Raw genomic sequence first — 25,478 nt, 5'->3', positions numbered from 1 at the left:
CCTTTCTCATTTTTTATTGGCAACTGATGGTGAAAGATACGCAAGCAGTATTGATAGTAACAACAATAATGTTCAAATACGAGGCTTACCTCAACAAAGTTTTGCTGTCGTCAATAATAACGCAATGTAGCAACCAAATAAACACATATTCAACAACAAAAAACATCCCTATGGCAATGATAGAATGTATTTCTCGCCCGTGAGTTCCGCGAGTATAATTTAGACAACAATAAAGTAACAACCAAAATCCCTAGTCTTGCACAAACCAGCAGCGATAAATATCATTTACTTTTTGGACTACTATGTCAACCTATACATACATGTACATTCAAGTTATGAACTTCTCAAAATGATATTTGGCATTGAGATTCAGATATTTATAAGTTTGTTTGGAAACGTTTGCACTGGCTAATTAATCTAGCCTCCGAAAATATACATACGTCTGTGATTCACATGTCTTGACTTTAGGTCCATATTACAGAGGTATAACGTGTATGGTGTTGTAAACTCTAATTGGTTATAAAACTAGATGTATTTGGCACTTGCATTACTTGGTTCTAAACTTCATTGATAACTTAATTGATAATTTCAACGTTATCAGTGTGTGCATTATTTATTAGGCTATGTTTGCATACTCTTTTATATTAGTCTTTGTCGTCATGACAAATGTAGAACGTAACGTTTAGATTAGGCACGATACTTTAGTGCAGCCAGTCATGATCTGTGTTATAAAGGAACATCGCACGATGCCCCAGTGGTGTACTCTCCAAGCAGAGGTTAGAGTCCGCCTGTTTTTGACGTTTCTTTAGGCTTTTTTATCGGGTTTCCATTTTGTACTATTTTCTTTATGTCTCGCGGCCTAACGTAAAAAAACAGCCGGAGTCTACTAGATGTTAGACTCTGTTGTTGTTAGACGGCTGTTTTTCAGTACAAAATGGAAAGCCCCATAAAACGCCTAAAAACGTCAATTAAACAGCCGGAGCCTAACTTCTGCTTGGAGAGTACCAGTGGTACGTAAAGTGTTCCCAGCTACAGCGTGTCGCGCTTGTGGCTGAAGTATTTAGTGGCGACCCTGTGACAGAATGCGGCGAGGTTGTCGTGCTGCCGGACGGCTTGCTGCAGTCGGGGGTGGCTCAGGTCAGGCGTCAGGAGTGAGTGGAGGTGGCCGAACACTAACGCGTCCAGCTCGGTGGGCCTGGTGGGGCAAAGATACATCAAAATCGTCAACAAAATCACTTTTCGTATGGAATACAAAGATAACTAAGTTGCGTACAGCTTTGTGCTTCAGAAAGACGAGCACGCCCGTTGATGTAAGTGGTGTGAAGTGGGTATTGTTAAAAAACGAAGAGAAGCGTCTATTAAAATATACTCCTTTGCCATCAGCAAGAAGCATAGTTTTTTTTTTCCAGACAGTTAATTGAATACATTTCATTTCATAAAACACAAGTTTCAGTGACAAAACGACAAGATGCTTCGACCAAAACGGTATTTATAAATCCGTTTATCTCTTCTTCCAGAATTGGCGAGGAAAGACCGGGAAGGTGGTGATTTCGACTTCCGACGACATTTGACCGATTGCTGACGTCACGTGTGCAGAAAGTCACGTGTCCAAAGCGATTGGATCAAAATGTTCTACTGACTCACCCAGCCATCTCCACACTCAGCTGAAGAAGACTGAGTGAGTCCAATTCTTTAGTTGGAAAACAGTTTATCTCTTTATAATGAATTCTACCTACTTAGATGAACTTTCATGCTAAGGCGAGACAAGCTTAACGTCTAGCCACAGATAACTTACTTGGTGCCATCATCCCTCTCCTCCTGATGTACCATAGCGAACACGTCCCTACTGCTCTGCGGGCTGTATCTGCCGTTCTGCCGAGCCGACACAGAGCCGTTGGCCGTTTTCTGGGCTCCCAAACCCTTCCCGTCGCCACCATCTTTGTTACCATCTTTATTGATGACTGAACCATTCTGCTGTGGCGTGTTGCCGTCAAACTTCTGGTCCGTCTGTGCCTTCAACTCTTTCTCCGCCTTGACGGCAGAGTTGATCTGGTTTTCCCGGCCGACACGGGACGCGTTCTCCTCTGAGGAGTTGTTCCTTTCCTCCACAGCTCCCTCTGGATTCCACCTGCCGACGATCCCGTTCTGTTGCGCGCGGCCCGGAGAGAGTCGGCGGTTCCTCCTGTTGTCTCCTTCTTGTCCTGCCTCTGCTCGATGATTGACGTGGAGACAGACTCCGTCACGATGCCGTCCACGTCCTCCTCGTAAGTCTTCTCAACGAACTCGATCTCCTCGACAGACTTCTGCTTGTCCACGTATATTTTGGGCCATCTAAGAGACAATCAAAATATGGAAATTTAACTACGACTGCAAAAACGTCGACTTATTTGACACCTGTTAGTGTATGTTCTTATTTTACCTACTATATCTGCATTAAAAAGAAAAGAATACGTAATGAAACCCATGATGGAGATGTAGACAACTGCTGTAGTAGGAGCCCAAATCTACGCTTCTTTCTGACATCAAAAGCTATTAGTATCTGCCACTGAAAAATCAAAACCCTAGAACGTCCAGTACAAAAAAACACAAATCGGAAGTTTTGCTGCAGTGCCAATGAAAGTCGCCGGTGGAAGAGCTAAACTCGACCTTGACCTCCACACGCCTATCCACGTATTACAATCCATCCAGAGGGTACCGAGCACAAGTATGCGGAAACAGACAGACACAACTAAAACAATACCTCAATGTTTCACGAAGGTAAAAGGCATGTCAAAGGGGGCTGTACGTGTGTTACAGGATGACATACCTTCGCCTTCCGCCCAGCTTGCTTTTTATCTTGTTTCCATCAGACGGCGCTTTCTGTTGGCTTTCCGACTCAGGTTCTTGTGCCTTGTCCTCAGCTTGCTGTCTCTTTAGAGGGGTCTTTGTTCCGTTGATGGCTTTGTTTGGTTGACTGAAACACACAGGGAGCACGGTTGATACAGAAGATACGTACACAACTACACATGTATGTTAGCAGTAAATATCTGCTTGGAAAACAAGAGTTATCAACCACTCCAACTTGGTGACCATATTTTCTATAACTAAATCATGCAAAAACAGGTTCATTCCATTGGAGTACCATAACAAGGGGCTAGGGGCACCAAAATTTAATAATTCTGAGGTGTAATCAACACCTACTCACAAACCAAATATCAACTTCGGACAATAAATCCAGACCTTTTCGTGCTATCACACGAACACACACAAACGCACACAACCGAAAGAATAACCTGCTTCCCGAAGTTAGGAACGAGGGAAACTTGAATATTTAGGGCACTTACTGGTGTCCAAAGAAGTAGTTACTGCTGCCGAGTCTGTTGGACAGGGCCAGGCAACAACGGTTCACCTCGTCATACACCTGACAGGAAACAAAATACTTAATGAGAACATGCTACAAAACCATAGAATCGCAGTCCTCCACGATAGTGATACCGAATTATTTCAGTACTGGTGGGTTAGTGTCGCCACAGTCGGGAATTGTGATGACAACTAGCCTCTGCCAGGCTCCACATGCCCCTAGTTGAAAATGACCAAATAGACAGATAACATGCCAGAGAAGTTTAGGCAGTCAAACGTACAGCGAGTGCTGTCTGTCTATTTGACCAAATTCTACTATTTTCCAGCGACATGTGGAGCCTAGTTGGGGCTAGTAACAACAATTATTCCCAAATAAACGAACCGATGCTAGGAGGGACTGTATCACAGGCTGAGTACCATCCCTAGCCAACCAGAATGACAACAAGGCTAACTAGGCATGCGGTCATGTGAGCAAAGTGGTTGGCGCTAGACGTTCGACCTGAAACATTCAACTCGTACCTGCTGCGCAGTCTTGTCCCTCCAGCCCAGCGCCGTCATGATGGTCCAGACAGCCCGCTGTTTCCTCCGTGCCAACAGACTGTTCAACGGCCAGGGGTAGGGCGACCCGTAACGGGGCTTCGTCACCTGGAGGGAGTGGGAGGGGTTGGTCATGTGGGGACAAACCGTGATTTTTCGAAGGTAATGCGGATAGGGCGTCGCAGATGTCCATGATTTTGAACCTAGACTTGAACGCTCTTCTCCCTCTCTTTCTCTCTCTCTACCTCATACACACACGCACGCATACACGTCTTCTACGTGCCAAACTTTCACTGTCTGAGAAAATTTAACTTGTTCTCGGAACTAAATGTTCAAGGTGTCAGCAGTTGCGTGTAAAAAAAGTCGGCGAATTAATTGTTATACGTAATGATACCTAACAGGTGTCAGGTTTACACCGTGAAAACCGTGAACATAAAAGTACAGGAATTACTTTTGCAACATGCCCCGTCCTTGGTGCTGAACTGTGTTCAAAGAGAATCATCCAGCTTTTGAAATACATGTACTGGCGAACTGTGTTTTAGTGGAAACTGACACTCATATTACATGAAAAATTGTCCCTTGATACGTTGTACACGATTAAAGTATCATTACACGCGTCAAATGGCCAATATGTTAAGCGCCTACCTGATATGCCGTTTCTTCGTCACACCATGATGACCACAGCTGTAGAGGGATGAAAACATGTTAATCATCAATAAGGTATGTAATCCGTTTGCCTCGCATTGACATGAACATGACAATCTCAACCATGCGTCCGGCACATGTGTACCTTTTACGCCGGGGAAATTATACAGTATTAGGGTCAACGCCAAATAGCAACTACTCAAGGGGTCCTTGCATGAAAGTTCCCAGTGACGCGTCTATTACACCGGAAGATGCAGTAGACGGGTCCATTCCTTGAACAAGGTTGACGGTGTCGGCCGAAAATGTGGGATAAGTCCAATTTACTTGAAGTTTTGGTCAGCTTAAGTTTAGTTTTTCTATAGTAGTATTACGGTCACGTGTTATGTCGAATGGCAGCCTTCATGCTATCATGGCTTAGCTTTTTAAAGTTAAAACTGTTCAGTCCGGCAAGTTGACCTCCCCACTAAACACTCAGTACCCCAGATCGTACCTCTGCCGGTTTGAGAACATTCTCCACCATCGACATGTAGGCTTTCATCTCAGCCTTCTGCCACAACTCCAGATGGCTCCCCAGATTGTACTTCTGTCGAACGATTAAAAAAGCAATCATCACTTTCTTGCTCGTTTTTTTTCTCAAGCCGTATGTATTTGTCAATATGACTAAAAGAAGATGCTGTCTTTGATACATAAACTTGTGATACTACTTAGGTCGAACTTGTCAATATCTCAAATGTTCTACAAGTACTTGGCTATGCCAATGGATAAGAGATCAAATGGTGGTGTGTCGTTGGGAAAGGCACTTAACATAGCTTTTCTTACTCCGCTGGGCACCTGACTTAGGTTGGGGAGGTGCAATGAAGGATCTGTTAGGGACGCGTTCCGCCCTCCCTAGACAGCGGATACCTACCCATTGCACCTACGGCTTCGTAAACGCACTATGCGCCTACCTTTAACTGTCTTGTCAAGTATTGTCCTTGTTCTTACCTTGGCGTTGACAAACGCCATGATGGGCTCCCACTCCGCCACCAGGTGTTCCTCCGCCCGCAGGAACGGGACCTTACCTGTCGGGAAAACGGCAGGTGTGAGGGAGCGTTCATTATTTATATAGACTGGTGTATAGTAAGAGCACTAAAAAGTTTACTTTCATATTGAATTGTTGGTTTTCTGCTGTTGACATTCTAGTAGTTTGGGGCATGATTCGAGAATATTCGAATGCTGCCTGTTATGTAATTTTTCAAGACAGTGCCTTGTGAGTCAAGTAATAAAGACAAGCCAGTGAAGAAAGAATGGCCCCCTGTAACGGTATGTAAATGTGTAACTTCGCGCAATCTTGTATGTATGTATAGTATGGTTATGTACTAAAGTATAGGCACAAGCATAAAGTACAAAGCCAAAGTTGATAGTTAATGCCTTTATGGTCAATAGGAACTATACCTGTAGGCGACATATCCTCGGCATTCGTCCTCGGTGCCACTTCGAAGTCCAGGTCGTTCATGTGTAGCAGAGTCTAGTAACGTATAACATAAGGTACACAATTGTAATTTTCAAGTATCAAATCTGAAGTGATAAACCTATCCCAAAGGTGTCGTGTAGCAACATTTCGTAAAGGATGAGATCTTTGTGAGTCACATTATAGTCGATCATGGTTTACTAGTTTTGAGCTTTCACAGCATGGCCGTGTTAATTGACAACAGAAATTATAGTGTAACACAAGCAGGGCAAGACAGCACCTCCTTTTCAATAAATGGTTGACGATTGCTGTATTCTATGCACGAGCCTCTGTCACCTTTCTTCCGGTCATGCGTATAGTATGACTTATCATATATATATATATATATATATATATATATATATATACTATCGGTACTAACAACATAAAAGTAAACTTAACGTCAGTATATAATCGTCTTACTTTGACAGCCAGACAGTTGGCGTTGTCATTAAGTGTCATCTGTGAATCTACGGAAGGAAAAAAATTAAAAGAAAATAATAATAATTACATGTATAAACAAACAAAGCCAACCTGTCCCAAAGTTGAAAGTATGCAGGAATAAAAAAGAGAATTCACTTATCTCCATTTGATATTTATCTAGATCAGAGTCATCAGATTGGAGAAAGGACACTACCTGGAAGAGGCTGGTAGAGCAGCACACCGCGCGGCCATTGTGGATCGATATATGCTGCCAACATAACAAAGGAAAACTTATATTTTCAAAAAGAGTGGAATGATCATCACGTTCATAACGTATTCCCGTAACGTTGGTTTTAATCATTTCCGAAAATAGTTTCATCAGGTTGGTAGAATATAGGATATAAGAGAATTCTTTTTAACCAGGTTCACCTTCGCGGAATAGAAAGGGAACATGTTGTTTTATCTCTGTGTATCCTTCGTCTTCCCCAAACAAATAGTTCAGTGACCTGGACCAGACGACTGTCAACATAGTCCCTGGAGATGTAGCAGACACCCTGTGATGTTCGATAACATTATGTAGCAAGTGGCAGGACAGGTTTGGGGGGGTGGTAAACTTATATGCTAGAGTAAAATTAAACAGAGCATTAATTTGTCAGGGTAGACCATGGAAAGGTAAACATTATGTATTTGCTTGCAAATATTGCATTTCTAGTAAAACTATATCACTAACACAGCGTGGGTGTTGTGCTGTTAGACGTGACCGTCCGCACTGGAGCTAGCCACAGATCAGACCTGCCAGGATGTCAGACATATGTTTTCCTTTGTGTGCTTTGTGGGCGTACATGCCAATTCGGTAATTAGGTAGAGCCGCTATGTACCCAGACTGTATGCTTGAGGAATGTCAATAGGAGGCGGGGTTGGCTATAGTCTGAGTCAAGGTCAAGTTTCAAAACAAACTCTCAATCTAGACATTGGTTCACTCATGCAGGCTGGCTACCGGTCTGTGTTTTTCAGATACTCATGTGGCACCTACACGTTGTGTCGGTATGACGAGTCCTGACGTTTCGGCACTGTGGGAGCGGGTCGCCATATACTGATGGTACATGGACTGCAAATGGGCATGTTTCTTTGGTTCTCCATAGAAAGTTAGTGGCCGGTCTAGCCGTCCATATTGTATTTCACAACATCTTCATCTTGTTTATGACAATGCATCTATATCTTTTATAGTCGTTTAAGGGAACACATATGTGTGTAATGCCTCGGTTGTTTGCTACTTAATAACTGAACGTTTGGGATGAAATTGTGGGACTGCTCTTAAGTTAAGTGGTGTCTTGTGATTCGACCTTGCGACAGCACAGGGGACATGGCGTCATCCATGAGTTCTATAACTCAGTCCACTGTCCAGGTTATCCACAAGTCACAGCTCTGTTGCCAGCACTAACTGCCTGGGATAATGTTGTTCTTGTCGTTAGCCAGGACTGGTAACGTTTACTTAGTACTTACGTGCGTTGTGTGACACCGCCGCTTCGGACACGAAGGCAGGCATGATGGCAGACGACTCCTCGGCCCTCCTGCGCAGGACAGTGCCCTTAACACGGGGGGTGAACCATCAACTCACGCAGGTAGGGGTGCCGTGAACCTACACAGTAACACATCCAACTTCAACAATGAAACCAAAACATTCAGTTATAAGCTAGACGGTATTTTTACTCGCTACACGTTCGCAAGTTTTCTTCTCAACATTTTGAAGATTGTTGAGAGACTTTTGCGACAGTGTAGACCCTAATGTATGGTATTATGCACAGGACACGGGGCAGGGAAAGGCTGTAGATGCATGGCAGATGGCAAATGTGGGCGGTAAAGGTCGCAACATGAGAGGGGTAGACCCCATAACGGGGTGAATCAAAATAGACGGCGGTGCCCTTTTCCCGTCTTCCCCCCAAGGTGACTATGCAGAGGGGTAGATCGTTACTTGTAGTTTAGGGATGATAGTTTAGATTAATCTCCAAGCAGATCCTATTGTAGCATAAGATAGTATCAAAAGCTGGCAAAGAAGTGTAGCCGACCAAGGACCAATCTCCAAGCAGATCCTACGGTAGTATAAGATGATAAATAGTTCCTTCGGTAGCCAATGCACACTCCTAGGCAGGCTACAACCCTTTGATGCACAGTTTTTGATACTGTCTTATGCTACCGTAGGATCTGCTTGGATATTAGGCCTAGGGGTGTTCATTGGACACCCTAGGATCTGCTTGGACTTTAGGGTTAGATATGGTATAGTAAAAAGTAATGTATGGGATTGATTTTAAGCAATAAAATTGAATTTCATTAAGGGTGCCAGGAACCTGAAAAAGGAGATGGAGAATTCACTACAAATCAATGATCAATCTACATATAAGTTATACCTGTAGGACATTTTGGTGAAATTGCCCGTACGAAGTTTGTATTTATCAAAAGGCGCTAGCAAGCCCCTAATAGAAAAAAAAGGAAGAGGAACCTTTTTACCAACTCATCCATAGAAAACACATTTTCACTTTGAAGATGTCAGAGCTGATATGTTGCTAAACTGAGACTAACAATACCGTCACGCCAGTATTAGCAGTGGGAATGGATCAGGTAAAAAGAGCGAATTATGACTAACCTTCACCGTTATTCAACTGCACCAAAACTTTCTTGTTAGACCTGTTAAGACCCAGAGAATATTTCTTAAGACATATTCTATTTTGATAAATACAAACAAGTGCTGTCAACGCGATTGTGATGTCACAGAGGTTTTGTGAACGCCGTACGTCCATTGTTCGATCATATTGGGACGTCGCCAAAACTTTTAAGTTTGTTTGAACATTTTAATGTTATATTGTGCAATTGTCAGTGAGAAATGCTCCCCATACATTTTATTAATCAGTTTTCACTTTTCTTTGTTAGAAACTTTCTTTCCTCAAAGTTCTTGTCGACGTCTGAAAACGCGCTGAAATTTGAAGCCTGTGACGTCACCGCACCAGCCTCGCTTTGACCAATACAGGAAGTGAGAGACGCGATCGTCCATTTTGGGGTTAGGGCAAGCCGATTACAATCCGCCAGACATCGGAGCCATCGGCGACACTTCAAGCTCGATTCTCAGCTCGTGCCGGTCTGCAGGCTTTGCTGCGGCTTCTCTCCGTAATCTATGACGAAGAAGATGGTGATCAAGGTCTATATAACTGGCGTTTCCGCCTCAACTCAGGTAGGATGTTGGGAGGGGCTTCTGCTAGAAACTTCCGCATACATGTACTATTAAACAAGGATTTGGTATAGCCTATGACTGTATTGGATTAGCTCGTATGAAATGCAGTTGCAATACTCGCAACAGCAATATGGCTTATATGTTTTAATTAGGCTTTTATTTGATTGCATTTATTGGTAAACAAACCCGTCAGGTCATGATTTGAAAGTAAGTGACCTGTGTCAAGTTTTTGGAACAGGATATTTCTGTCGCCCCCCTCCCCCTCCCTTGCGAGCAATGAGACTGGATCGGAATGGCAATTATTTGCATGTACCACAGATCGTAGCCGTGCTTCGTTTATCTTTCCAGATCAAATATAATCACGGACAAGATGCGTGTAAATTGTACGTTATCTGTCAGACGTTATATGGACCCTTCGCATATTTTGTAAACAAACCGATCTTGTCCCATAAAACGTAGCTTTCTGGTATTCCTCTCTAGTCAGGTTGCCTATGGTCTCAAGTACCCATCTTACAGAAGCCCAAGGGACCAGAAACAGTGGAAGATTGCACGATAAGCTAGCACAGAAAAATAGAACAGGGCCATATTAGTCCACAGAGGAAGTCTAACGTCTGAAGTGATCCAAACCTTACTTCCGTCAGCTGTGAGGCAGGATTTCGCTAGAGATTGGGTCATAAAATCCCTTCAGATGTTAACATTTCAATGTATTTTCCACAATTTTAGAATACTATCAACAGCAGTATTTCTGTGGTGTTGGCATCACAAAAACATTGTTCGTGTACCTGCTACAATTGTCGCTCAATTAAGTTCTTCATGTGTTGATAATTACGCACCATTGCACATATCCCAGTGTATGCTCTGTGCTAGAGATTGGCTTATCAAATCTCTGCAGACGTTAACATTTCAATGTATATTTCGCAGATTTAGAATGATACCAACAGCAGTACTCCTGTGGTGTTGGCATCACAAAAACATTGCTCATGTGTTGATAGATACACTCCATCGCACATACTTCCCAGTGTATGCTCTGCCCTTAGGTTTCCCATTGTTGCAGGTAATCAGCGTCTGTTCTTCCTGAGACCCCATCATTACAGCCATTACTGGAACAAAAGATGTTTTGGTTGCTGACGTCACCTCTTAACCTTCTCAGTCATGTGGGGATCACAAGTGTAAACATTGAGAGTCCAGAGACCATACTTCCTTTTTGTCCAAATGCAAAAACAACAGTTTTCACTGCTCAGGTATCTGTCTTGGCTGTCTGGCTCTGTTTGTGGTGTATTTTCTAAATGAAAGACTCCAGAGGTCTGAACCTGTTGTATAAATGTTAAACTGCCATCTGGATAGTACACTTGCTTTGTATGTTGTAGGCATGTAGCAGGGTGCAAAACAATTTTGTCATTCATTGTCTAGACATGTAGGCGGAGAATGTGGACCAAATCCTGTTCTTCCAACCATCTTGTAATAACATGCTCTCCAAGCAGACGTTAAGGCCTGGCTTGTTTAGAGCCTCTTTTTTTTCATTGCACTTTCCAGTTTATCACTCATCAGTTTTTCCTCTTTATCCACTGTTTGGCTGGGGTTAAGCAAAAACAAGCCCAAACAAAATAGAATTTAGAAAACCTAATAAAATTGCCCCAAAAGAAGCTGTAGCCTAACCTCTGCTTGGAGAGTAATAATGACATTAGAATCAGGAAGAAAAGTTGTTAGGCAGCCATGTAGGAAGACAATACTGTGAGAAATGTGTGGAATTTCTTTAGGTCCTCTTAATTTGTCAGTTGTTTATTCAGCACAAAGTATGTGGCAAAACATGCATAATTTTCAGCATTCTTTTATACCCAAGCCACCACATATATTTCAATGTTCATTGGAACAACTACAGGAAAGTGAACTAAACGTTGGAGTAACATGATAGTCAAAGGTTAGACTACATGTTAACTGCTAAACTGCAATGCAGGCAGTGTAATAGTAGTAGTAAAACTAAGTAAGAGGATTTGTCCTGAGGCACCTGTCATGATGAATTGGTCCCCACATCCCCACTCAAGTCATCAAACACTGTTGTCTGCATGTCACTTACTGCTGCTCCTTTATTATCTGCAAGTTACATCCCCTCCCAGGCGTGTCCTACAAAGTTAATGGAAATCATCACAGTTGTAATCCCACTAAAAGTGGTACATTCTCTCTGAGCTTGGTATTAAAGAAAATCAATTTAATAGATTACTTCTGGCCATATCATGAGGTAGCTATAGATGGTGTCGTTTAGCTTGTGTAATTACCAGAAGTTTGAAAGTAAACATGTTGTGTTGTGACTTTAAATAATTATTTACAGATATATTTGGATTCATATTGAGTTTACAGAGGTACACTCAGTGGATTTGGACAATGCTGATTTCAAAATTTGTAGCAGTAATTGAGCTTGACAGTTTACTGATAATGTCCTTTTGCATCCTTTGTTGTATTGCTCCAGCATCAATATGTGGTATAATTGCATAACACTCTAATGAGGTGATTGAGTAAAATGCATGAGAATTGCTTCAGACGAGCTTTCAGTTCAAGTCCATGGAAATGAGAGGAAAATAATTGGATGTTTCCAGTGTTTCAAGGTGCAATGGAAAATATTGAAACTGTTGAAATTTTCTCAGTGGCTCTCTCTCTCTATATATAAATGTTCATGGCTTTTGCTGTAAAGCTGAAAACTTGAAACTACCATCAGCGTGAAAATATACATGTACTTGTTCTGTTTTCTGTCTGCCTACCCCCTTGTATTATGACTGGGAAGAAACATTCACGTCTCCTGTCAACTTTAAAATTGTTAAGCCTAATGAGATGTTGACGTGTTGTTTAACTGGTTTGTTTTTGTTCAACAGTTAAGGAAGCACCAGCAGGATGTGCTCGACATCATAGGAGGGATGAAAATCGAACATGAGATGATCGACGTGTCTATCGATGACGACGCCAGACAGTTCATGTGGACAAACAGCAAACAGCCTGAGAAGGGAAAACCTCTCCCTCCCCAGATCTTCAATGGAGAAGAGTACTGTGGGGTAGGTACACTGTACATGTAGTATTCTTGAAGTTGCCATGTAACCCGAAAAGATTGATTGATTCATTGATGAAGTGGTCATGGCTGCACTTTTCACTTCAAACCAGTGCTGTCTCCATTTGCTTCAGTCCCACTCATTGTTTGTGATTCCATCTTGTTATTTTACATTTTTAAATCTGTCATTTTGGCTAAGGAAGTACATTTTCATCAATGTATTGCAGTGTTCGAAATACCCATCTGCAATCTGCAATTTGCAGAAGGATTTTCAAGATTGCAGAAGAAAAATTAAACAATCTGCAATTTTGCAGATTGAAAAAAAATCAGGATTGGGATTCAATGGTTGTTATATGTTAGCAAACTAGTGGCATTCTCACCCCTACAAGACAACATTAGCTCCTGTGTGTTGTCTTGACTTGGTCTTGCTTTTGTTTTCTATTGGTCTATCTAAAAATTGTCTTCACCTCCTTTACATATCAATTCATAGTTAGGGTATGAAACCTGTTTTCTAATTGCAGAAGAAAATTTTGACAATCCGCAATATTGCAGAACGCCGAAAAAATGTATTTTGACCACTGTATTATCATGAAGTTGATTGAAGTTTTTTTTGTATAGGCAGGGTAAAAAATTTTTCCTGTCCCAACTTCCGTCCTGGGATGGAGGGATGGGCTCTGGAGTCAGTCCAACTTCAAACCCTTCAGAGAACCACAGAAATGGAGCCAACGTTCAAAATTCTTCACTAGAACCAAATCTAGATCAAACTCAGTGTGGCCTGACCAAAAACAGCTGTCTTTTCTCCAGTCCACTTCACGTTGTTGTGATAAGAAATCTATAATGTGTTGTGGGGCAATTACATGGGAAAAGGCGGCAAGCACCTGGAACCTTCTTGAGGAATTTGTTTGTAATCGTAATGAAAGGCTATTATGAATTATTGACCAAAAAATGCTGTACATGTTTGAAAGAAGAAAATGATATGTCGGGATATTTAGTAGAAATGCTGATGGGAAAATAAAATGTACTTTTTTTGTAAAAATTAATAGAGTCAATTCCAAGGCACCGAGATGGTTTTGAAATAATATTTGTAATAAGTTTGAACTATTTTGAGTAAAAGAACATTTCAGTCACTAAAGTTTGAAATTGTTCAAACATTTCAAAATGAAAGTTTAAACATGTTTAAACCTTTTTATATTTGTTGGAACATTTGGGAAAGTAATGATATAATTATCTCTTTATTTAGAACAATTTTCAAACATCTATGTGTTTTTGTTACTGTTCCAACATGTTCCAACATTTTGTGTCATTTTTTTCCCTCCATAAAAACTTTTATTGACCCCATAAACAAAGCTGCTAAGCTTGGTCCTTTGTTTGGCTCTTGTATTTTTAGACCATTTCTTTAGTATACACTGGTGAGTCTTTTGTGAGAAGGTGGCAGACAGACATAATTTCCTGCACTTGGCAGGGATGTGTGAATTGCCCTCTTCCCAGCCCACTGACCCAGTTTCATCATATTGTTTCCATGTTCGAACCTGTGATCACAAATGATGCATCTATGTTGGAACAGTTTAGAAAGTAACAGAAATAATGCATTTGATGTTAGAAATGTTTCTAACATGTTTGAATACTATAGAAATATTTAGAACGTCACATAGATGTTATAAATAGTTCTAAACAGTTACTTATCACAGTTAGATTGTTACAAAGATTTCCAAAATGTTGGAACAAAAGGCAAGGAACACCCTCTCGGTAATATGGAATCGACTCTAAGGCATTGCTAAATATTCAAGATACAAGGTATTGTACTCTGTTGTCATTGCCACTTCTGATCCAAAGTACAAGTGCATGAGTTGCAGTGCATTACAGTAATACGGTGCATTGCAGCGTATTATGGAGACATTGCCAAAGATGGTAGTGTATTTCTTCTTGGCTTGTAGTCCCCGAGGAGGCCAGTCATCTCCCATGGTGCCCAGTTGTCTGCTAATGGTCCCAGATGGGTGCTGATATTGGCTGCCTGCCCTATCAGTTTTTCCATGGATTTAAAAAAAATGAGTGAAAAGAGAAAAGGCACAGCAGGCAGTCAAAACGGTAGAGAGTTCTTTGATTTTAGACAGGACAGGATTTCCAGTCGCATGATTTTCATCAATTTGTCATGTAGTGCCTATATTTGTACTATTCTAAAATATTGAAGTCAGTTATTCCCAGACGCAGGTAATTCCATTGGCATGGATTACGAATGGCTAAATGGTGATAAACAGGGCTTAAGCCCAATGGAACCTGTCCTTAGGGAGGGATGATGTCATAATCATAAAGGAGGAAGATGACATCACAGGTTAAAGGTCGTGGCATTGCTCTGACTCATGAGTGGAAGATATGTAAAATACTACATTTGGAATTGTTACCTCTTCTCTATGTGATAACATTTTAATATGGAAGATTGGGTAATGCTGAAGAAAAGAAGAAAAGATAGCCCAGAAAACAATATTATGATATAATCTGATACAGTCATACATATTTTGCCAACCTTTCCACACAAGTCCTTGTCCACTTCCATGTCAATTATATATATATAGTAAAAAAACGGAATGTCCTGAGTTGTAACATCGTAGATAAACAGATACTTGTAAAGTGATAGTGAAATTGCTTGTTTGAAATGATTTGTGATGAACAATTTAACAGTAGTAGCCTCAGGAAATGCTGTTTTTTTTTCAGATAATTTTTATCGATTTTCAAAGAAAAGGAACAAAACACATGCATGGCACACAAATAAAAAACACAAAGGCACACATGAGTAACCACATACATGATAAATAAAACAAAGTGAATGTAATCAAAATGCTGTTGTTTGATTTCTGCAGGGTTGGGAAGAGTTTGAGGTGGCCAAGGAGAACGAACAGGTCTACGACTTCCTGAAACTAGACAAACCTGCAGGAGAGAAGATCAAGTTTAGAGGAGAGGGGGAGGAGGAAGAAGAGGAAGAAAAGAAAGATGAAGAAGAAGAAGAAAAGGCACCAGAGAATGAGGCCCCAGCTGCAGAGGAGGAAGAGACAAAGGAGGAAGAGACAAAGGAGGAAGAGGAACCAACAGAAGAGGAACCAACGGAAGAGGAATAGACCTGTTAGCTATGCGTTACTTCAGGCCTCGTCCACACAAACGCTGCCATCCCATAAGGTCCAACCCAGCTGTCCTCACAAAGCAGTAACAATACTCACATTGCAAAGTGTCTAGGAAAGGGGGTTTGCAATAGTTTGTCTTGCCAACGCAACGGAGGCACCCATTCTGTTAATGGCATTAGTATATACGTGTTGTTCACAAATTTCACACATAGAACTTACAGTTACACAAGTCCTATGTGTGAAGGTTGTAAACAACACATGTGAATTTGTGAACAACACATGTTGTTTGAAACTGTACTGCCCTGATGAAGGTGTTACCTGTGTAGGATGGCAGCGTGTTGGGATAAGGGATTGATGTAGAGGGGCCTTCTTGCCAAACACCTTGGAGTACCACATCTCAGCAAGATGTGGCTATTTGTCTAATCAAAAGTTGGATAATCATGTAAGGCAGTCAAGTAGCGGTAAATATAGGGGCCTTCTTTAGGATTGTTGCTAGTCTGTACACTTTTAATTTGCTGAATGCGCACTTCAACAAGTTTTATTTTAGTTTCTCTGTTCGTTCGTTGAAGAGAATTCTGAAGAAATTTTATATCTGTGTTATATGATCAGCTTCAAATGACATCTTATAGAATCTATTGGGAAACAAAAGTGAGGAGACCATAGATACTTTTACAGAAATTATTTGGTTTGGGAAATTTTTTTACTCAGTGAAAGTAACACTGCGGTCAAGGTCATTCTTTGTTCCTCTTGCTACACTTGGAATGAAGCCACCAAATAGAAAAGATTTTTGTTTCAGGAATTCTTTCGTGAACCTCCTAAATTTGTCATTTTAGATATCTTTGTGTCACAATTCCTTGATTGCTTTCTGTTTGACCACTGGAACTGTGGATACACCTTTGCTATGAGTAATGTTAGAAAGGGCAACATGACAATAAATAAAAAAGTGGCAATAACACCGGACCAAGTTCTCCCACAAGATGATCCTACAGAAACTGATATGTAAGCAGCTTTTTTTAAAAATCTGTGAATCTATATACTGTATGTGCCAATTGACCTTAAAAGGACAAAGCTGTTAGAAAATGCGCCAGTCTTTTTTCATTGGGTAGTCTATTTGCTGATACATGTAACTGCTGTATACACCATGTATGGATACATGCTCTGCTGTACGTTACTCAAGGTCCAACAGTCATGATTATATAATAATCATTTATTGGTGCTCGCAAAGCCCTGCACAACACAGCAGGTTTTGCTAGTAGTCTGTTCTATAATACAGAGAGTAGGCAGCAAAATGAACTGTTTACAAATCCTTGTATTTCCTGATGTATTACTCAAAGTTTGTATAGTAAAAACTTCCTTTTTAATTTTAATGATAGACGTGATGGTTTAAGGGAAATTTCCAGCCAAATGTATCCTTTTGTAATTTTCAAGAACCTTGAAAATAAGTTAGAACCAAAGTTTTGCGGCTGTCAAACTTAATAGTTTTGATTTTTCCAACTCAGACCAGATTTAGGAATGAAAAATACTGTTACTGAAGTCCCCCTGTAAACTATGTAAAATGTAGAGGTTTGAAGTGCAGAAAGTTGCTGTGTTAAAAAGTTCATGTAGCAGAGATGAGTGTTTGTAGCAGATGTCAGTCGAGCCAAGCGATTTTGTATGTAAAGTGTAGCACTATCATACTTCTCTGCAATGCCTGCCAATCGAATACATATATTGAGGCAATATATACAACAAATGTTGGTAGTTATTTTTCAGGCTGGCCATATACTATTAGCCTAGTCGTGTGGCCGTGAAAAAAGGGTTGTGAAAACATCTCAGTTTGATTTATGTGCAGGAAAATTATATTCATTATTAATAATAAAAAAGTTTAAAAATCTATAATCATTTGTCCAACCTTGAGTTGTCATTGTTCGACAGAATTTGCTTTTTGGTACTTACACTTGGATAAATACAAGGGAGGATTGTATGTTGGGCAGAGGCTATACTAGGGGACATGCCAACACCCAATGATTATACCTGCAACGGATTATAAATTAATCAGTGTATGTTTGTTTGGGGGGGGGGGGGGGCTGGCTGGAGGGGGCAAGCAGTTGCAGCCATCGTTTCATATAGACTGGGGACACTATAATCTTCTCCGCCAGCGGAGTGGTGCATTGTCTCAATCCTTCACAGAGACTGGTGTTGTGCTGTCCAGATTTTCGGTAAGTCCAACTTTCTTACCGTTAGAAATTACAGATGAATCAGACAATGTAAGGCCATTTAGAAAGAAACCTCGAGCAAATTTAAAGACGCCAAAAACATTTCCCTTAGCGTAGGTACAACTAAAGGTAACGCTAGAAGGAAGGTTGAGCATAGTGTGTGCTTTAAACCGGATTTGAAGTCTCCTCTTGTCCTCTTATTTATGAGTCAGAGTAACAGTCGCAAAGCTGGCAAAGAGAAAACACAGCACATGTTGGCTATAGATACGAGAAAATAAAGGGGACCGGGAAGAGTAAAGTAGCTAGTCTTGTAGATTAAAAAAGACTGTTTTAGAATGCTGAACGTTACCAGTTTTACTCATTTTACGGTTTATCTACCCTCCAAGCAGAGGTTGGTGGGGAAAATTGTGACCCTTTTATCATAACGTTATGTTTGGTTTTATGTCGGCAGAACGGGACAGAAAGCGTTCCATATGACAAAAAGGTAAAAAAAAAACCTTCCCCGTCAACCTCAGCTTGGAGAATACCGGGTTTATCCACTACCGTTATTAAAGTCAGTATGACGTACAGACCGGTGCTCGAGCGTTTAAATCACATATATAAATATCTTATAATTTTACCTTATCGAATAATTAGTTTTTGAAGACATGTCTGATTAAAATGTATATAGAGGAGTCTGGGCACTGAGGTGTCATGAACTCTGAGGCACAAACGGAGCTGTCCATAAAGATCACGTGCGCACAAACGTAACAAAACCTGGGACTCGCAAAAATGGCGCGAACTCGCACCAGTCATTCCCAGATCGTAGTCTTTTTCTCGTAGTCTTGTGCCTTGTGCCTGGAAAAAAGTGGTAGGTCACATCATTAATCAAAGCTGCTCTATTTGTCACAACAATATCCATTTCTTTGAGAAACTGTAGTACAACAAAGAAGGCAATGCATTAAATACGATATATAAATTGATTTGAGCGCATTGGTGGCAGATTGTTGTTTTGATCAACAGACGCTGTTTGTTTAAGGTCCGATATATTTTCTTCTGATGCAACCAGTCAACATGAAATAAGTTAGAGGACATACAGTAGAGTAGCAAACCAGTCTATACAACCAGTCTATATGCTGCAGGTATCTCCGTGTCATTTTGCGATCTGATGTCCAAATTTTTATCATAACCGGATGAACATTGGAAGAAAATATGTAAGTAATATTCGGAAGTCGGATGGTGTCCATATACGTTTTTAACCTACTCATTACGTAGAAAAAGTAATGTGTACAAGAATATAGGTGGCGCTTCCAAGGGAAGCCACGGTGCTGCATGGCCTCCTCGCGCGGTATCTAAAAACCCATCATTTTCATGTCACACGATGTTTCTATAAGCCTTAAACGTTGTTCTAAATATGTGTGAAGATGTCCGGACCTGTCCTGAAAAGTAGCTACTATCTTTAAGCCCAATGTCTCGTCTATTTTCACATTTTTATAAGTTTAGAGTATAAACCCCATCAGAGCCTAATCTGCAGTACCGCTCCCGGCCGCGACCGCGAAAGTGACTAAGACGACCGTCAAATTGCCAAATTTCGGTCTTTTCGGGAATGGGGAAATGGCGAAAGGCTCGCAAAGGGGTATTGATTTTTAAGGCTTATTTGACCTTGATTCCGTAGATTCGACAATTTGAAGTAATAACTGACAATAATTAAGACATTTCACAAACAAACCAACTTGACATTGAGTCATAAGTTTGCATTGTATAAGTGGTATAAGTGTAATTACGTAAATTGTCTCCCCCGAAGGGCTACTGCATCCAAACTTCAATGCTAATTTGTGAAACAATTGACATTGAGCTAATCAATGTAACTGTGCTTGCTTGTTCGTCCTGGAATCGTCCACTTTCTTGTAAATGTTGCAATTAAAAGTTGTGACTATTCATCAGTGCAGTATGAATTTAGGCGCCAGAGGGAGCCGCCTGATACTTAAGTACATTGTACTTATTTAAACCACAGCGTGTCATCCATAAGAGAAATCTTTTCAAACAAAACGATCTGCCTGAAAGATTATGTCGATAAGCTGTCTCCTGAAACAGAAAACCTACCTGCTGATGAAAGATCAATGATTTATTGTCAATCACATATTTGTTTTCAGTTATCTGTATAACCTTTGTAATTACCTGGATTTAGACTAGGCAGCTTACGTCTGTTTTGGGGTTCTCAATGACGTCATAAAAATCGAGTCCTGGGTTTAATGAACAGAAAATACTGTGGTAGCATAATTTGTCAAATTTGATTGGATTTTAACTTAAAATTGTTAATATGTGCTATACTGTGCTGGTATATAAGAATGATTTATCAGTGTAGTTCAGAGGCTCTTGTTGCACACTAGCTGAGGCAACTTGGCTCTGAAAAACATATTTAGTTGTAGGAAAGCACTACAAGTAAATACGTTTTTCAGAACCCAGTTACCTCAGCTAGTTGCACACCAGGTATTGGTTTGGTTCAATTATCAGACTGGCCTATTTTGTATGTTGTTACTTTCAACCCACAAATGAAAGTTACATGTGCAGTACTTTGTATCAATGTCGCTTGTAACAACAAACTCCTTTCAGATATTTGGTCAACGTAACCCATTTGGGACTGGCACGTGAAGTGTACGCCTGGATTGGCTGATTATTTAGTAGCTGATTTGTCCTGTGGCTAGTCTGTGTGATACAAACTCTGCTGGCTGTAACTGGTCCCGCCCCTTCTGGTTAATCGGGCTGCTATAAGCAAGATTTAATCAGGCTATCTTGTGGCTTGGAGCTTCTCTTTCTGGGAACTGTGTCTGTAACAACTGGGTTCTGTGTTAATAATTTACTTCTTGTAGAACATGTACCTTAAATACTTCACGATTCCATCTCTCCCGGCTTTGCTGCATCATACGTTATCCCTGCCCTTAATGCAAGGTTTCACATCGACTTGAAAACCATATTGACATTGTTGAAGTAATATAATTGTATGTATTTCTGTCCCCATCCCACCACAAGTCTTTACACTACTTCTGCAAGCCACCCCTTTCACTTGTAGTCCAGACACCAAAAGGGTAAAATTATGATGTGATGATCAGAAATTAACGCTACATCTACATGTATTCTTGTAGTTCTGTCCCCAACTAATAGGTGGCCTCATTACTTGACATGAAAACTTGTAAGGTAAAAGTGTGACATGGGACATAATGTGTAGTTCCATTAATTTATTTGTTCCTCTGTCAGGAAGTAAATAATGCACTATTAAATCTATAAGACTTAAGGCACTATCAACTATGCTGAAATGATTCTGTCACGTAATGTTAAATAAAAAATGCTTTCTCTAATTGCAATTGCTATCATTGTAATAATCTTCTCACCTCACTTGTGTCCATAAACTGAGGACAACATAAAAGTTCATACACACACACACAATCCTGTACAGTGTCAAAGGGTTTTATTGAAGCATTTGCCACCTGTACATTGCAGGCATGGAGGGACATGTTTCTTGTTAAGTCATCAACACAACAAGTCCCAGACTGGTCACAGACTTGGTAGTAGCAGATGCTAGTGGCCATGACATTACACAGGGATGGGTTGTACTCTAGTGTTGTAGAATCATAACATTCACTTTGACATTATTGCTTCGTATCTCTCTATAATGTTATAAAGATCATGGCCATCTGACCATAACATTGATGATGTTGGCAGACAATCTTTTCAATGCTTTAAAGTCTACAGCCATTCCCCCCATTTCTAATATCCTTGTACAAAGTGTGAAAGGTGTTACACTGGAGATATCAAGCCAGGCAAGGCTGACATTGGCATATTGTGACTGGTTGAACGAATGCTCTTTTGAATCCACCATAAGGAACACAGTAAAATTTGTCCTCACAGTGTTTGCAGAAGCAGACAAATTTGTACAGGTCATACAACATTATCCCTCCATGCAACATGATGTTACAAAATGTTAGAAAAATAGATGGTAGTGGCATGATGGTACAGCATGGTTCTTAACAATATCTGATATATTCTCTACCATACATATGCACGATACTCCAACTGATGCTAGTTGTCCTATACTAGCAGCCGACTATGGCTACACTGGTGGTGCATTACAATTTCAGTGGGTGCTGTGGACATACAATAGACACTGTATTTTCCTCTGCATTTTCAATAATCTTTTCTGTAACACTCTTGGTACAAGGTGCTTGATAAATTCCCTACCCTTGAGAGATTTGAAAAGCAGCTTAAGTCTATAACTATGCTCTGCTGCAGGATATCCTATACTTCTGTTGCATAGCATCTCCCATTACTAGTTAGTATATTGAATTTCATATATATACACATACACACATATCAACGCTGACAGATATACTTATAGTGGAACTTTAGCCTATGCAAATTATGTCTCTGCCTTCATATACATTGCCATTCACTTATACAGCGACAAAATTTCTTGATTGAAATGGGGAGAATAGTTCAAAAAGGTTTCCCCTCATTTGTTTTCTCTCAGTTATTTGCTAGAAAAATACTCTGCCATTCTCTTGGACCTTAGAAAGGAAGGCACGTTATGGCACTGAACATAGGGGTACATTTAATACAATGTCTCACAAGCAGGAATAAATACTGAACAGGCAAGTTGGAATAAATAGTGTTTGCAGCTGATTGCCAGCTCTAAGCTGGACCATTCCTAGATAGAAAAAGCCTGTACATGACAGACTGGGTGTCATGTACAGATGGTCAACTTTTCTAACGCTGTCTTGTACCTCATTTTTCTGGAATGGCCCTTGGCCGTGGCTGGCAAGACTTATTACACAAAGTTAACTGGTGAGCTTCTGTATGTTACAGGCATCGTTATGTTTACATGTAGTCCAGTTTACAGTTCTGTATAATAGTAGTGGAACAGATAAGTTAATTGGACAATGGTACAGAATGCTATGTTACAGTATATCTGCTGAGAGTACTCGATGAAACTGGACATTGTGAGGCAGTCATGCTTTCTTTATATCTTTTTTCTGTATCCAGATTTCTGACATTGTTGTCAGGATATTTAACAGCACCAAATGACATTTCCCATGAGTTTTACACTGTCTGTCATATCTACAAAATGTACAAAATGGTCTGCATGGCCACCTTCTCACTGGCTCTTTACACAATGTCCAAAAGGATTTGTTGGGACAGAACTGTTGAACCCAATCTTATGCCTGTACATGTCTGTTGTTTTTCAGTAGATTGTTTTTTCCACTTCAAAGAAGCAGATCATTCTCTGCCATGCAGTTCCCTTTGTGACTACTCTGCTAACAGTTGTTATCTGGCAAGAAGCTCTGGAAACGTGTAAAACATCTAACCACAACAAAGATAGACCTTAGCAAACATTTCAGTCTTTTGTCATTGTTATTGCTTGCACTTACAGTGTTTTACACTGAAGGAGGCTTCAACAGTAAAATGGTCTGACACTCAGGTTTCATAGAAAAACTGGTCCATGATTGGCCTGTGACAAATGTACATCATGTAAACCAATGTTTCCTAGGGTACATACATTTGTATGCTTTAGTAAGACGATGGTGTGAATTGTATGAGGCTGGTTTATAAGAAAAGCATGCGGCAAAACCTTACAATATTTTCTACTGCACTGTCCAAATGATATAAACATAATCTATTTTAGCATAACAGAAAGTCACAGACCTATCTCCACAATTTATCAACACAACTATATTACCAGTTAAATATCTGTACAGCAGCATTGGGAAGACGAAAAGTAAAGGCAAGCTTTCAGAATCAAGCATGTCAGTACAGATTAGTAGATTTGGAAATAAACTCTGAAGCAAAATACATTCATTTAGGATGCAGGCAAGACAAGCAGGCCTTTTGACTGCAGTGCTTGTAACTGCAGTTAGGGGGCTCTAGTATTCCTCCTTGCTATTTCAACCATTGATTAATTGATAGTCCTACTGGACAAAGGTGATCATGCCAATGATTTGAACATTCAATCAGACAACTTTATACAAAAAACAACAACAACAATAACATATTTTTCAAGTCTTAGTTGAAACAACACCAATCACAACAATAAGCAGATATCTTCAGCTGGAAGAAGTGGATATTTGGCAGCTTATTTGGCAAATTTGGTAGAAATTTCAGAATCGTGAACTGCATAATCACTGTCGTAAGATTGACTCATTGCTATAGTAACAGGATATAAATGTACAAGGCTTTACCACTACAGATTAATACTTGTTATCTCTTTTACCAAACCTCAACTACTTCTTACAAACTGTGAAAAATGTTTTGCATACCTCAGTGCAGCTTTCCAGCCAATTGACCAGTTAGGACCCTTATGTGGTTCAAGAAATTATAAAGGGCCTAATATGTTTCCAAACTACAAGATGATGATATCACAGTATAAGTCCAGCCTGCTACTGCCTAACCAGGTCTCCTATAGACCATTGCCCTCCAACAAAGAGAAGATCTGTGTTGAAGAAAGATAAAATGTATTCACTAGAATAAATTTGGTAATTACTCATCAATAAGTTGTTGAGAAGTTGTTTTGTAGCATCAAATCTGAAAAGGGGCAAGAGATGGACTCATGAGATTGCTCTGTGATATGTTTGGCGCCTTTCATATCAAAACCTTTTTTGTCCTATAGCTAGCATGCGTATCTAGCTATATCTGGCTGTTGAGGTTGTCTAGATAATTCTGAAGGGAAACTATCTGGTTGTTGAGGTTGGACAGCTGGTCATTGAGGTGTTTCACTGGCTCTTAAAGGTACATGTATGTAACAGGTCCTAGAAGGTGGATGTTGGCTACTCGGCTACCCGGCTGTTGAGGATGTCTATCCAGTTACTGAGGTTGTCTAGCTGGTTGTTGATGGTGTGTAGCTATGGATGCTGGCTACCCGGCTGTTGAGGATGTCTATCCAGTTACTGAGGTTGTCTAGCTGGTTGTTGATGGTGTGTAGCTATGGATGCTGGCTACCCGGCTGTTGAGGATGTCTATCCGTTGCTGAGGTTGGTTAGCTGGTTGTTGATGGTGTGTAGCTGTGTAGGTTGGCTACCCGGCTGTGGAGGTTGTCTATCCGATTACTGAGGTTGGTTAGCTGGTTGTTGAAGGTGCCGGGGTGGATGGTCGGACCCTGTAGTCCATGCTGGGACGTAAGAGGAGACAACTGTCCACCCAGACGTTGGGTTTGTTCAGCATGGTGCGCCACGCTGTGATCTCCTCACCCTGGGAGTCCATCCACTCAATAGGCTGTCCCAGCCGGTTACCTGTCAGTACAAAACTGGTATGTCAACAAGGGCTACTATCTCTCCAGTACGTTAGGAATTTGATGGGGTTCCTTATCAAATTATACAGAGCACTGTCAAGTGTTTATGTTTCACTAGATTTAAATATATTGTACAGGTAGTACAGACATTCTGGGCAACTCAAAATGAAGAAGAGAAAGCATGTGTAAGCATACAAATGTAAGACACAGTACAATGTGTAAACG

General features: G+C 40.6%; 3 protein-coding genes across 23 annotated transcripts in view; 1 reads left to right on the top strand and 2 right to left on the bottom strand.

Annotated features, from left to right (window-relative positions):
• Positions 1-9,211, bottom strand: LOC118423103 (metaxin-2-like). 4 transcript variants are annotated; one of them, XM_035831093.1, is made up of 14 exons: positions 9,075-9,192; positions 8,839-8,904; positions 7,937-8,092; positions 6,648-6,701; positions 6,434-6,480; positions 5,956-6,028; positions 5,506-5,582; positions 5,012-5,104; positions 4,522-4,560; positions 3,859-3,984; positions 3,324-3,400; positions 2,807-2,953; positions 1,796-2,331; positions 1-1,195 (listed from the first exon to the last, which is right to left on the bottom strand). In XM_035831093.1, the coding sequence occupies exons 3-13, from the start codon at positions 7,977-7,979 to the stop codon at positions 2,016-2,018; spliced, it is 1,092 nt and encodes a 363-aa protein (XP_035686986.1). In that variant the 5' UTR covers positions 7,980-8,092; positions 8,839-8,904; positions 9,075-9,192; the 3' UTR covers positions 1-1,195; positions 1,796-2,015. The 4 variants fall into 4 exon arrangements, with proteins under 4 accessions (XP_035686986.1, XP_035686985.1, XP_035686988.1 ...); XM_035831092.1 differs by lacking the exon at positions 8,839-8,904 and having other exon boundaries at positions 9,075-9,211; XM_035831095.1 differs by lacking the exon at positions 8,839-8,904 and having other exon boundaries at positions 7,937-8,072; positions 9,075-9,193.
• Positions 9,212-9,424: 213 nt separating this feature from the next.
• LOC118423122 (SH3 domain-binding glutamic acid-rich-like protein 2) lies at positions 9,425-17,681 on the top strand. Of its 2 annotated transcripts, none has more exons than XM_035831126.1 (3): positions 9,425-9,656; positions 12,521-12,697; positions 15,546-17,681. In XM_035831126.1, exons 1-3 carry the CDS (start codon positions 9,600-9,602, stop codon positions 15,798-15,800), a joined length of 489 nt encoding a protein of 162 aa, XP_035687019.1. In that variant the 5' UTR covers positions 9,425-9,599; the 3' UTR covers positions 15,801-17,681. The 2 variants fall into 2 exon arrangements, with proteins under 2 accessions (XP_035687019.1, XP_035687018.1); XM_035831125.1 differs by lacking the exon at positions 9,425-9,656 and adding an exon at positions 10,743-10,897.
• Positions 17,682-22,373: 4,692 nt separating this feature from the next.
• Positions 22,374-25,478, bottom strand: part of LOC118423071 (synaptotagmin-like protein 4) — a 103,400-nt gene continuing 100,295 nt past the window's right edge. For 15 of the 17 annotated variants that reach the window (XM_035831020.1, XM_035831021.1, XM_035831019.1 and 12 more), the window contains one exon: positions 23,059-25,254. In XM_035831020.1, coding sequence (XP_035686913.1) covers positions 25,082-25,254 — 173 coding nt within the window. In that variant the 3' untranslated portion in view covers positions 23,059-25,081. Of the gene's footprint in view, positions 25,255-25,478 lie in introns of all 17 variants that reach the window. The other 2 variants (XR_004831986.1, XM_035831033.1) reach the window with 2 other exon arrangements.

This window comes from Branchiostoma floridae, chromosome 9 (assembly GCF_000003815.2).
Source record: "Branchiostoma floridae strain S238N-H82 chromosome 9, Bfl_VNyyK, whole genome shotgun sequence".
Lineage (NCBI taxonomy): Eukaryota > Metazoa > Chordata > Leptocardii > Amphioxiformes > Branchiostomatidae > Branchiostoma > Branchiostoma floridae.
The sequence above is the reverse complement of the archived record's forward strand: the minus strand, read 5'-3'. Positions and strand labels throughout refer to the sequence as shown.